This window comes from Gobius niger (assembly GCF_951799975.1).
Source record: "Gobius niger genome assembly, chromosome: 23".
NCBI classification, from domain to species: domain Eukaryota; kingdom Metazoa; phylum Chordata; class Actinopteri; order Gobiiformes; family Gobiidae; genus Gobius; species Gobius niger.
Window position 1 is genome coordinate 14,162,850 of NC_136874.1, and position 13,727 is coordinate 14,176,576.

At 42.3% G+C, this 13,727-nt stretch overlaps 2 protein-coding genes across 2 annotated transcripts in view; both read left to right on the plus strand.

The window, feature by feature from the left end:
- Window positions 1–13,727, plus strand: part of LOC306981815 (SLAIN motif-containing protein 1-like) — a gene marked incomplete at its 5' end in the record, with an annotated part of 310,788 nt that overhangs the window by 119,956 nt on the left and 177,105 nt on the right. The window lies entirely within an intron of this gene.
- LOC306981817 (muscarinic acetylcholine receptor M4-like) overlaps window positions 1–13,727 on the plus strand; it is an 86,204-nt gene that overhangs the window by 32,618 nt on the left and 39,859 nt on the right. The window contains exon 2 of the mRNA XM_079581529.1: window positions 9,975–10,576. Within this exon, the coding sequence (XP_079437655.1) occupies window positions 9,975–10,576 (602 nt within the window). The remainder of the gene's footprint in view (window positions 1–9,974; window positions 10,577–13,727) is intronic.

The window sequence follows — 13,727 nt, forward strand, 5'->3', positions numbered from 1 at the left end:
TGGGCACCCCTGGTCTATTGTTTTCTATTTCTTTGTGCTTTGAAATGTGTGCGCTTGATCAAAAATAGCTGACACCTAACGAAAATTGTTTGTAAATCCCCCAAGGAAAACAACTTTCAGTCATATTTACAAACGTCACTTCCAGAGTCCCCCAGGGGTCTGCACTAGGGCCGGACTTGTTCATGTACATTCATTATTCAAGTAAGAAGAATTTCCACACACAAAAAAAGGTCACACCATCTATCATTTGGTTGGATGCCTTTAGCTTTGATTACAGCACACACTTATTGTTTCAGTGAGTTTCTACAATGTCAAAATATGTGGCTGAATCATTCTACCTGAACAATTTTATTTTTGTTCTTCCACAACTTTTACTTTTGCTATTTGCCAAGACCTCCTTTTAAGTCTCTTGTAGCTTTAATCATTATGTCCAAACATGCTGTAATATCATATTGCTATAGTAGGGTTACATAAGGTTAGCCCTTCCTGCAAAGTCACTCTCGTTATTTTTTGCAACACCCCCAAAACGATAACTCCAAAACATGGATTTAGAGGAGGAACTTACCCGGTGTGACGGCCTGCCAAGTGGAGGACTTTAATTCCCCGGCGTGCGCTGAGGCTTAATCAGTTGTAGCGCGCTCTGCAGACCGGAGTGAGTGTGTTCGGGCGGGCGCAGCGGGGGACGGCCCTGACAGTGATTAGCCTGTCTTTAGCGCTCGCATCCCCCAGCAGAGATGACAATGTTCCGCCTCTGTGCCTAAATAAGTGTTGATAGAGTTTCTGGAACAACCTTGAATTACATGATCTCTAAGAAATCTTGAGCTTTGACCTGTCTGGTGTAGTGGTTGAGGTAAAAGTCCATGGAAGTTTGGGTCAGTTATTGCAATTCGGTGCACGGAGGGATTCCCCAGGGGTAAGCTCTTGGACTCCTTGTTTGTACTGAATACCGGTCTGGTATGAAAGTGAATAAATCATGCAGATGGTAGAGCGGGTCGTCTTGAGACTGGAGGCTCTCGCGGCTGCACACTGTTGTCGTGTCCTTGGGCAAGACACTACATCCACCTTGCCTCCAGTGTCTGACGCTTGTGTATGAATGAGAGTCCCCTAGAGGTTATGCCAACACGTTCAAGAGGTGTTTGTCCAGATAATCTTACAAAATTATGTCCAAACCAGTAGGGCTGGGACGATACACTTTTTTCACGATCCGATACGTATCACAATACTCCGGCGCCAATCCGGTACGTATTGCGAAACAATAAGTATGATGATATGTAAAAGGTTTACCTTAAAAAAAAAACAGTCATGTGTCCATAGTAAATAAACCAAATGGTATTGGACATTTATTGAAGTGTTAAAGGATCTGTGTCATGCTATTTTAGCCACTCCAAAGTAAAGTATAGGCATTTATATGATATATTGCACCACTACCACTATGGAGCACTATTTTTTGTGATACATATAAGCATTTTCTGGAGGTATTCTTCCAAACTGGAAGACAAAACGCTTGGATTCAGTTAACTCCGCCCCCTCTCTTCGCTCATACAACTTTACCGTAGTAGAAATAGCTCCGTAAATGGCTAACACACACATGCTAATACACGTTTTGATTGACTCACCTCTCTGTCCTGGCCGCTCCATCGTCAGGTGTTAACATTCTCGCGTTTGTTATAAAAGTTAATCCACTTTGGTTCTGGCGAAGGTTCACCAAACATCCATCAAGAGACCGTCACAGAAAAACACTATTTTGGTGAGAGTCGGCAAATCCCAGAGAGAAATAACATATTCTCTTCTTTAGGAAGGTTGAATAAAGTCTGTCCTCTCGCAGCCAAACGCACATTTTTGCCACATTATCGTTAGGTAAGAAACAAGAACAGGCGTCCTGAGTAGGTTAGAAAGAGCTCCTTCATTGGAGGATTGCTTAGAACTGCGTGAATGAAGCCAATGGGTGTGTTTTTGATGAGGTAATAGCATTACTACTTGGTTAAAAGCTCCAAAAAGTCGATTTTGCATGATATAGGACCTTTAAGATTGAAAAGTGTATTAAGACAAAACATAACAAAGTGCTGTGTAACTGCTACTAGAAAACAAAGGAGTGAATGATACAGAAACAATGCCTCCAAACACAAGTATTGAAAGTGCCAAGTATTGGTAAAATATCAGTGTTGCCGCAAAAAACACTGGACCACCAATAAAATCAAGTTGTTTAGTTTTATAGCCCAATATCACGCCAGGAGTTGCCTCACAGAGAAACTGTGATAGGATACGATGTTTTGTTCCAGCCCTACAAACTATATTCCGGGGGTAAATACTGCCCTTATTCTTTATTTGCTTGCAAAATTGGTCCATTTTATATATTTACCATCATAACCGCAAGACAGCAAATATTTTGGTTTGAGAAAGCCCAACATCACGGCAGTTTCCTCACAGGGCTGCTCCAAACATCGAAACAGTGAAACATAAAATACAAATGTAATGTTCTCTTAGACCCTCCTTTGCAGCAAAGAAAAACTGAAAACCCAATAAGAGAAAAGAGAAACCTCAGGGAGAACCACGTGAATCCACTCCCAGGGATGTACAGGATATAGATAAGTACGCTGCCCTTTGCTTTGTCCACATATGGATAATAACACACAGAAGTAGTAAAGAAAAGAATAAATAAATACTAATTAATTATGTGGCTAATTGTTGACATTGTTCGAGGAATTACATTACGGTTTATGTAAGCCTCCCAAACCTGAGACTCACCTATAATATTCAGAAGCGAAATTACAGCGTTGCCTTGAACGACTCTGCTCTTACATTTTTCTCTGTAAGCGCAAAGGAAAACAATTTGGATGAGTCGCCTATTTTGTATTTCATGCATTTTAATGGTTCAAGTTCACATTTTTAGCTTTAACTCAACCATGAGCGGCAGATTCAGTTTAATTCAGCCACATATTGTCGATGTTCAGTCCTGTCAGGCTTTTATTTTGAAATCACAGCTCATTATTATTCATTTATTTACAAAAACATTTCTCAATAGTGTTTTTCTGTTGACATTATATGCAGTCTGCGAATTTCAGCCCAAGACCCAAATGAGTTTGACACCCCTGTAATATAGGCTTAAGCAGTCTGTCATAAAAATCAAATAAACCTCATTTCTATTGAAAAAACAATTTAGAAAAATCGTATTTTCTTCCTTCTGCAAAGAAATGTAGAGCCATGTGTTAGCAGCGCCGCGCCTCTCCAAAGAGCAGGTGCAGTCAAGTGAATAATCACTGAAATCATCAGTATGTGGAAATGAAAATAACTAGAATAGTGACAAATTGCTCACTTAACTGCTAAGTATTTGGGAGTTTTCATCAAATTTTCTCAACAGAATAATGCGAAAAGTCATTTAGAATACTTGATTTTTTATTTTTTTTATCCGAATCATTTGGAAGTGCAGCTACGTCTCGTGCTAGCATCACAAACGAGGCCCTCGGCTAGTAGCATTGAAGCTAACTCTCAGCTGTTTTGCCTACTTCTCTTTTTTAATTAGGAATCCAGGTTTATTTATAGACCACGGTTTACACTTTGAGGCAAGAAGCACAAATTAATTGCAAGAGCGCAGCAAAGCCGGAACTTCATTAGACGCTTGAAAAGAAAAAAAGAAAAAAAAAAAGGCGCTCAGTGATGGGGAAAAGTTTGTAGTAAACTTCAATTTAGAATTCCGCTTTAATCATGGAGCATTACGCAACTCAAAACCGTAAGTGGAGTACATTAAAGATATCTATTTCTATTATTGGTTAATGCTAGCAGATGGAACAACGTACAGTGGCCACCCCTGTAGTTTAGCATGTGGTTAGCATAGCCTGTAGCCCATATGCTTCTGGTTTAGTTCAGTTCTGAGGTGGTTCTGTGCTAGTTTGGTTTTGTTGTACTTCTTATTTAGCTCTAGCCACTTGTCCAGCTGGACGTGAACGCCGCCTTATCTCGTCTGACCCACTCGAAAAGTGGGAAATAATGTTGATACCAGAGTGGACTGGACAGAGAGCAAAATAACCTGCCGTCCACCACCTGGAAATTGTGTTTTACTCACAGATCATATCATATCATTTTCTCTTTGTTTCGGAAACTACAAGGTCTTAGCTTTCAAATGAGGTCTACGGGCACTGGGCTATAGGCTGTAAACAAAAACGTGAAAACGCAGCGTAAAAGCAACAAAACACGACATAAATTCAACAAAAACGTGACGGAAAATCAACAAAAACAGCAACCAAATAAACACGGACACAAAAGCAATGAGACATACATCCAAAAAGCAACAAAAAAGCTTCAATGATTTTTGTAGGTCTTAGCTTTCAGATCATAGCACTAGCCCAGGAATAGGCAACGTCTGGCCCGGGGGCCAAATCCGGCCCTCCAGCATAGAAGCTCTGGCCCTCAAGACGATCTTGAGAAATAACGTTACTCAAATCAGAGATCGAAGAGATTCTCCAGTATGGCTTTACCCAAATCTGAAAACGAATCGAAAAATCGAAAAAGTGTTAATATAATAATAATAATAATAATGCATTGGTTTTATATAGCGCTTTTCTGGACACTCAAAGACGCTTTACATTGCACTATTCGTTCACTCCATACTCGGTGGTGGTAAGCTACTATTGTAGCCACAGCTGCCCTGGGGTAGACTGACAGAAGCGAGGCAACCAGTCTGCGCCATCGGCCCCTCCGACCACCACCAACCACTCACTCACTCACTACATTCGCTAGGCTTCCAGGTGTTACCAAACGGTCTCCCATCCAAATACCGACCAGGCCCTTCCCTGCTGAGCTTCCCAGGTCTGACGGGATTGGGCAGAGCAAAGGCGGTATGGCCACAATATAGCAACAAAAATGAGAATGAAAACTCAATAAAAATGTGAAGAAAATGTGGTGAAACAAAAAAAAAAAGAAAGAAAATGAAATGAAAACACGATAAAAATGTGGAATAACGCAGCGGCAATGCGACAAAAAAGTTATGATCAGTTCTTAGCTTTCAAATACTAAACTCCAGTCCAGAAGCTTTATTTGTGTGAAACATACAGTCAATTCAGTAACATTTCTGAGCAGAACAACCACTTAAGTCATACATGACTGGCAAATGTTTAAAGTGATGCTTTACTTCAGGCGACAGTTGGGGGGTTTGGCCCTTAGTCTTTTGAAGAAAATCGTCCCTCCACGAAGGAAACTTGCCCACCCCTGCACTAGCCAGTCCAGTCAAGAAGCTTTCAGACTTGGGTAAAGCCGAACTGCAGAAAATGCGCTCGGGGGGTTAAGAAGTTATACTTTTTTTCATGACTTTTAGCTGATTGTGAAAAAGCCATATGTTATTTATTTAGCGTACGCCATTTTAATATCATAGTGTTGCATTAAATGGGGGTGTTTTGCTAAATCGCTTCTTCTTTTGTAAAATCTTTTTTAAACATGTTACAGTTGTTCCCTCTTCAAAAACAGATCTGCAGTTGTGTTTCAAGCCACTAGCACATCTTTGAGTGATCTTTGGATCTTCTCCAGTGGCAATTGTTAACAGCTGCGTATCCAGGAAAATGCCTCCCTCACCTCCCCATCCCTCCCTAAGCTTCATACTTTCATTGTGGAGTAAAAACAGCCGACATAGCTTCACTACAGGATAGTGAGTCCGCCTGGTCTATTGTTTTCATAATTAGGAAGCTAAGTTTAACAAGAGGAGGGGGCTGGAGGCTTATGGTGGAGATCGCTTGGAAACTGGAAAGGGTCATCACTACCAGTGGGTCCTTGTCCTGTTCTGCTTTTGCCCACTTCACTTAAATAAAGTTTGGTGTTGCCTTGTTATGTTTGGAAAGTTCTCACATCACTGTTTTTGTTGTGACTGCACACATAATTGATTGAGAAGGCTTTTAGTTCTTTTGCCCAGTGTCTAAATTCACAACGTTGTGGGTCCCACGGTGCGAAAGCTAATGCCGCTAATGGACACAGCGGCCGTCGAGCACACTGTTGATAGTAATGGATTCTATGTATTTGCCATAATTACTGGAGTCTCATTACCCCTTTGTGGTTCGGTGAAGTGGCGGGAGAGTGAATGTACATTATATGAAAAGCCTTATCTGGAATGCCCTGTGAACTTTGATGACGCTAATGGGCCGTGCGCTTTATGATCAAACGTAATCTGACTTCATATCACCATTGTGTCGTGTCTGCAGAGTTAATTTAGCCAACTAATATATTCCATTAGAGTTACTGTCAAAAACCGAGTCAAAATGAGTTAAGAAAAAAGACTCCTAAAGGGCTGGACTGTCTCGTCAAAACTGCTAAGATTTCTGTGATTCCGAGCTCGTTCTGTTATAGATAGATGTCAAACCCACCATTGACCTACAGCTTTTGGAACAAGAATGTGTTAAATGTAGTGACTCATAACTCTACTGTTAATATTGTCTTAAATATGAATAAAGCTAATGCTAATGCTAATGCTAGGCACCGGGGATTCGGACTAGCTGCAGAGATCAGTAAAGAGAGGGACTTTAGCAACAACGGCGGCACAGTATCGCAGTGGTTGGCACCTCCGCTTCGATTCCCGCCTGGACGGGGCCTTTCTTTGTGAAGTTTGCATGTTCTCGCAAAAACATGCGCAATAGGTGAATCCTCCAGCCAGGTGATTCTGACCATCTGGCTCCACATCATGGAGATGGGTCCCCGGGCACTGCCGTCGACCACTGCTCCTTACGGGTTTCCTCAGTGGCATCGAACAAAACACTTGCAGGCCCAGGCCCGATTTTAGGCCTGGCGCAACAACAGCATTAGCGCAGAAGAGAGTAATATCTTTCGTGCAAACAAACAGTGCTCCAGTGCTTGCGTGGCCATGGCAGGGGGCGTGGCTTACAGAAAAGGGCTCGACTGAGGCCTGGTGTGACTGACTTTTCCCCTTTTCTCGGCTCATCTTTACATTAAAGGAACAGGCCACCGTTTTTACATACTGAGATATGTTCCTACCTTAGCTTTGACGAGTTCTTTAGGACCTGTCTGATCTTCACCAGGTGCCTTCAGTCACGTAAACACAGCGCAAACGGCGTTAGCATTTAGCCTCTCCCTCTCTCCTCTATAGCTCCAAAACAGGTCAAGATAGAAGCTACCAAGCTCTTCCACGTTTTCCCTATTTAAATATGGTTACGTGAAGTGTTCCACTACAAAGTATAATTACACAAAATTAAACAATGTGGATTTTCTAAGCGGATAAAAGGGGGAACTATATTGTAAGACGTAATAATACCAGGAGTAGTTTGGCATCCGCACAGTAAAGTGAAGATTACTGCGCGGATTTCAAACTACTCCTGGTATTATTACGCCTTACAATATAGTCCCCCCTTTTATCCGCTAAGAAAATCCACATTGTTTATATAGAGGAGAGAGGGAGAGGCTAAATGCTAACGGCGTCTGCGCTGTGTTTACGTGACTGAAGGCACGGGTGAAGATCAGACAGGTCCTAAAGAACTCGTCAAAGCTCAGGTAAGAACATATCTCAGTATGTAAAAACGGTGGCCTGTTCCTTTAACATCGCACAGGGCCCTATGTACTTCCTTCAGCATTTAGCATCATTTTCAAGCTCTAACAAACTTCCTTCCACTGTGAGTGAAACACTGACCAGTCCCTGTTCCACCCACTTACTGCGTTTCGTCTGGATTTCTGCGTTTCGAAACACAAACCTTCTATTTGACCTTCCATCAGCTCGAGAGCACAGATCACGATGGTTGGAACAAGCGCGGACAGTGATTCATACTGTGTTGTCACTCTGCCATCGCTCTTTTTTTCCAAGGATGGATGTAAGCAGCATAAGCCCCTCCTCCTCATTTTCAGAGCACGTTTTGTTTTTTTTAACAATAATCCCTCTCATCCTTCTCCCACTCTCCGAGCCTTTCCCTGACCACCCCCTCCTGCGCCCTCCAACCTATATCTGCATTTTATGGCTTCAAAGACCTTTTGTCAGACACAGAATGGACCAGACCTGGTTCTCACTGGATTATCTGGAGGTTCAGTCATAGGTTGTAGGTCCGACATCTCCCAGTTTGAAAAGAGACGAAGGTTTCTGACAGGATTCCACTCAGAATGGAAAGAAAAGCCAGTGGTCAGGATTAGGATCAGGGTTATTTATATTTTCAGACGAACCAACTCCGAGATTTATCCAAAAGCAACACACATCGTCCCTCCCGAGCAGGGAGCACGAGGTGCGCCAGGTGCGAGCATTAACCTCCCGATTGACCCCACCTGGGCTGCAGCTGCCGGCGGAGACGAGGGGCTGGGAGGTGTAGGAGACCGCTTCAATCTGGCTGCAAAAATGTAGAAGACTTTTGACATCTTTTGGCTTTAATCAGGCCAAACTGATTCATTTTTGTGCCCTTTCTTTGTTAAACACGGGGTAGATGTTCAGATGTATGGATTTGGCTGCAGGCACTGTCAAAATAAATGTTTCCGTCTCATTTCAATACATTTTGTCTTTATCTCAGGTTGTTTTGCCTGCCATTGGGGTAAGGAAATGGCTCTTATCCCATTGGCAGTTTCACTTTCATATTTCAAGGGAGATTACCGTAGAACCAGTTTGAAATGTCATCATCAAGTAATGTTGGTCAGATCAAGAAAAAACCCCCGCTTAAAACAAGATTAATATTCTCAATTCAAGTCATTTAAAGCCATGTTAGATTTTTACTTTATGTTGTTGGTTGCTATCCCTGAAATGTCAGATTATAGAGTTGACTCTCGCACTGCTCGCTCTCCTCTGAGCTCCTGCCTGGTGTTTGCCCTCTCACCTTCGTAACCCAGGTCAGGGGGTTCAAAACTCCTGGACGTCCGACTGTGAGGATGGCAGGACTTGACTGCACACTTTAGCTTCTATTTCTTTCTTTTTTTGGTCATGCTTTTTCCTCACGCACCTGGAAATTCATTTGTCGCTTCCTTTTTTGTGATTAGTAATTTTATTTTAAGGGCAGACAATTTAACAAAACAACACAATAGACAAATTAAAGTAAGAGATGAATTGAATTGAATTGAATTGAATTGAATTGAATTGAATTGAATTGAATTGAATTGAATTGAATTGAATTGAATTGAATTGAATTGAATTGAATTGAATTGAATTGAATTGAATTGAATTGAATTGAAAACTAAACTAAACTAAACTAAACTAAACTAAACTAAACTAAACTAAATTAAATTAAATTAAATTAAATTAAATTAAATTAAATTAAATTAAATTAAATTAAATTAAATTAAATTAAATTAAATTAAATTAAATTAAATTAAATTAAATTAAATTAAATTAAATTAAATTAAATTAAATTAAATTAAAAATTGGAGGCTGTCTTATACTTTACCTTGATTTTGCCATTTGTCGCTTCTAAAAAATGGACGTTATGTGGCTAGGTGAAGCCTAAGTCTTTGCTAAATGATGGAAAATATGCGTTAGAGGCCGATGTATCGGGCTGATATTTGGGGATTTTACAATATTGGCTCTAGACCGATCTAGCACCGATAACAGCCGATATCTCTGGGCCCTAAAGTGATAGACTTCCCGAGTTTTGCGTTGGAAAGAGCGAAGCCAGGGCTTTAAAACGAGAGAAAGAGAAACATCACAATGAAATCTGGGCTAGCTATAAGTTTGACTAAACCTCAGTCAATAATACATCCTTTTGAAGCACAGAACCTGGAGGATTCAATCGCTGAATTAGTTTGAACCTCTACAATTGCAGCTCGCAACAGTATGCTAAAGCTAACGGCAGCATGCTACTGCTAACGCAAACTATAATTGTTGGAGTGACCAGGTATTTATGTTTTAACAGGATTATAGACCAGACATTTGGAAAAATCGGTCAATAATAATAAAATAAGAGCATTGGCCTTATATAAACCCTTGTTGGTTGACCTCTAATATTCTAATATGCGTTAACAAGATTAGCCTTCCTTGCTCTCCACGCTAACCCGGTCTCCCTCCTCTCTCTCCCCCGCAGACTCGTTCGCCAACCAGACCTCGGACCTCTTCCCCAACTCCTCCTGCAACCAGTCCGCCAACGACTCCTCGTCCTCCTGCCCGGCGCTGGACGACGGCCTGGCCTACGGGAGCCCCTACAAGACGGTGGAGATGTTCTTCATCGCGCTGGTCACCGGCTCGCTCAGCCTGGTCACCGTCACGGGGAACATCCTGGTCATGCTGTCCATCAAAGTCAACCGCCACCTGCAGACGGTCAACAACTACTTCCTGTTCTCGCTGGCGTGCGCCGACCTGATCATCGGCGTGTTCAGCATGAACCTGTACACCGTCTACATCATCGTGGGGTACTGGCCGCTGGGGCCCGTGGTGTGCGACCTGTGGCTGGCCCTGGACTACGTGGTGTCCAACGCGTCCGTGATGAACCTGCTCATCATTAGCTTCGACCGCTACTTTTGCGTGACCAAGCCGCTGACGTACCCGGCCCGGAGAACTACAAAAATGGCGGGGCTCATGATCGCGGCGGCCTGGATACTGTCCTTCATCCTGTGGGCGCCCGCCATCTTGTTTTGGCAGTTTATCGTCGGGCAGAGGACGGTGCCCCCGGGGGAGTGCTACATACAGGTACGACACACGAGAGACTTTAGACACACTATCTTTACTTGGAACAACAAACACATCGCCTCATCAGCGAGAACAAGTGAGAAGAAGACGAATGAGAGCTTACACATAATATAACTCATAATATAAATAAGAAACACAACCGGTATATTAGACGTATGACATAAGTAAGAACACATGCAGCAGGTTTAGCAAACTGTTGAAATTTAAGAGCTACATTTTCAGGTATGTGACATGGACCAATCCTGGTGCTTCCTCAGAATAACCGAGTGCGGCAGAATGTGAGACACACTCAGTGTCTGTGATTGGTTTATTACTTCTAAGTCTCGTATTTCTTTGAAACGTCTCATGTTGTTTAGCCGTATTAGCTTTGTTTTCTCCATTCATTCCCAGGGTTCAGTGGTTAGCATTCACTGTATCAGGGATCACTGTCCCATGTTTAATAAGTATTGATCCTGTCGTGTTAAAAAGTTCAGAAATACTGTTCTAAAGCAGGAAACAAACGTTAGATTTGATCTGAATAGAAGTGAATGATTTGAAGTTTTTGAAAGAGGAAAATCCATAAACAAATGGAGCTAAAGTCGGTGCCTCCTATGAAACATAACGTTTGAAAAACTGCAACAAATAATATATATATCATATTTTCTTGCCAGATCTGACATAAGGTCACAATTATCAAAGTCTGAAATGACTCAAAATGGATAAAAAAAAGGTAACAAGATGTAATTGGTGTTTCAATTTGAGCGTCTCACTGAGCTGCCTTTAGCGGCGAGGCCTAAACAACAGATCGTCCATATAGTGATGTAAATCATTAGTCATAAATAATTGTGCCGTATTTCCCCCATTTAACTGCGTTCATGTAGTGAAAGTGTCTGTGGACCGGAATACATTTAGTATTTTCTTATTCTTTATAAAGTCCTGCTTTGAACAGATACTAAAGCAGACGTGGAGCTGATCAGGCGAGGGAAACGTAAGGAGCAACTACAGCAAATAATGTCTAAATGAGCTCTGACTGAATGAAGTAAAAAGATCTCGCATTGATGTCCTGCCTTTGAGCAGCAGAGCCGCAGACGACTGAAGCCCCGCCCACTGAGGCCCCACCCACTGGAGCTCCGCCCACAAACCCACGTTACAAAGAAAATGACTCTTATTTATCAGCCTGTGACGGATTTGATCAAACATCAATATCAGGCTGTTATAATAAAACTGCCACACGTCGTGATAATAAAGTTTGTCCACAAGAGGTCAGTGTTCAGACAGAATGAAGCAGCTCAGAGACTTCGAAGCTACAACACTTTTTTGCTTGGAAAGCCTCAAAGTGTTACAAGACTCGCCCATCACTAATTACAACGGTCATGTCCGATCTAGAGTTTTATTAAAGATCTTTGGCTGTAGTTTATTTACATCAAAGTCTAATTATGATTTGGACATTACACTATCCAGGTTTGGCCAATGAGAATGTAGCTCTGTGTCTGATTTTGATTCATCTGATTCAGTGTGGCTTGGATTTGGATGACTGTAAAAGTCTCTGAAAAAGTCCAACTGTCCTGCTGATCTTGTTTCCCCTCCTCTAAAACACTTGTGTAAGACTCATATCTGTCCTCCTGAAGCGCCCTGTGAGGAAGGTTCCCTGTGAGCAGCAAAGCGAGGAAGACTCCGGTTAAACAGCCCCAGGCAGATCGGAGCACTGAGAACTCTTCATTTGATTAAGATCAGCTTCAAAGACAGTCAACACACTGATACAACTAGCACTTCTTTTGATTGTTTTACTAAAAAATTGTATCATTGTTTGCTATTTCTACCTCCTCTAACCCCCCATTGTACCAAACACTGTGTGGAAGCCAACCTCAAACTGCCAGTCTTCCCCTCAGCGGGCGCCCGTCACTCTCACCTAATCTACCGCCGCCCTCCGTAATGAACCCTCGCTGTCACTAACTGTGCGCGCTGACATGTCCGCCGTCCCGCTCAGCCGCGCGATTGACACTCTTTTACCCCGGAGCGTGTTCCTAATGTCCGGTCCTGTCTGTATATCATTACCACACTGTCACCTGCACGGTCCATCCCGGCTCCGAGCGCTTTGGGCGACTGTCTGCAATAATCAGCTCACACTACACCACTTTTACGCCCGATTTCGCTCTGATTCTCGTCTAGTCGAAGGCGGTCGGGTCGCGTAGTGGTGGGGGGGGGGTCACGACTGGACTGACGTTCGAATCAGGGATGGGCGACACCACATTTTTTGGAATCGATACAATACCGATACTTTTGGGGTCTTTTTTGTCGATACCGATACTTTAACTGGTTAATTAAAGGGGCTGGAAGCAAGTTCGCCATTTTATACTCACTACTGCCACCTCAGGCCATATGTGTAACTGCACCTTCTATATTAAGCTCGTGCATGACGGCAATTCGGGCCGAAGTGACACATTTCTGAGTGACAGTGCAGGATTTTAGAGGCAGTTGTGGTGAACAGGTCTGGGCTCATTCTACACATAAGGACATGGCTGGAACATGTAGGGGGAGGAAAATGCTTAATTTTAACATTTTTAAACTCCTTATAGTCCCTTTAAACAATGTTAATGTGAAATTAAATACATAAACAACATTTCAAATTAATACTTAAATGACAAACAGAACCTAAACCAGAATGATCAGCCTGGTTCAGTTCAATCCTTTGCTGTTGTGACTGTTTTGGCTCAGAACAAAGAAATAAATCATCCTTTTGTGTTGATAATTGCTGCCCTTCCTTTTACATCTGCAAATTAGTATCGATACTTTTTGCCCAATGTCGATACTTTAAAAGTAGCCATTTGGTATCGATATATCGATACTTTGGTATCTATCCGCCCATCCCTAGTTTGAATCGTGTCGTGTGGGCAGTAGAAAGACGCGACTAGACTCCAGTCGTAGGAAATCAAACGCAGCCCGATTTTGGACGCACGGGAGAAACGTGGGTGATTTTACCCCAAATGTTGTTTTTTGTTGTTGGTTTTTTTATATCTTTATTTGAATTGGGACAGTGCGCATTAATCAACATGTGTTTCTTCAACATGTAAATGTGCCGGAGTTCGCCATATAGGCTCATTTTCATCCGTAGTCCCATGGCAGGTTGATGTCATGACAGACGGACAAACACAGGCACAAACATACAGAGAAA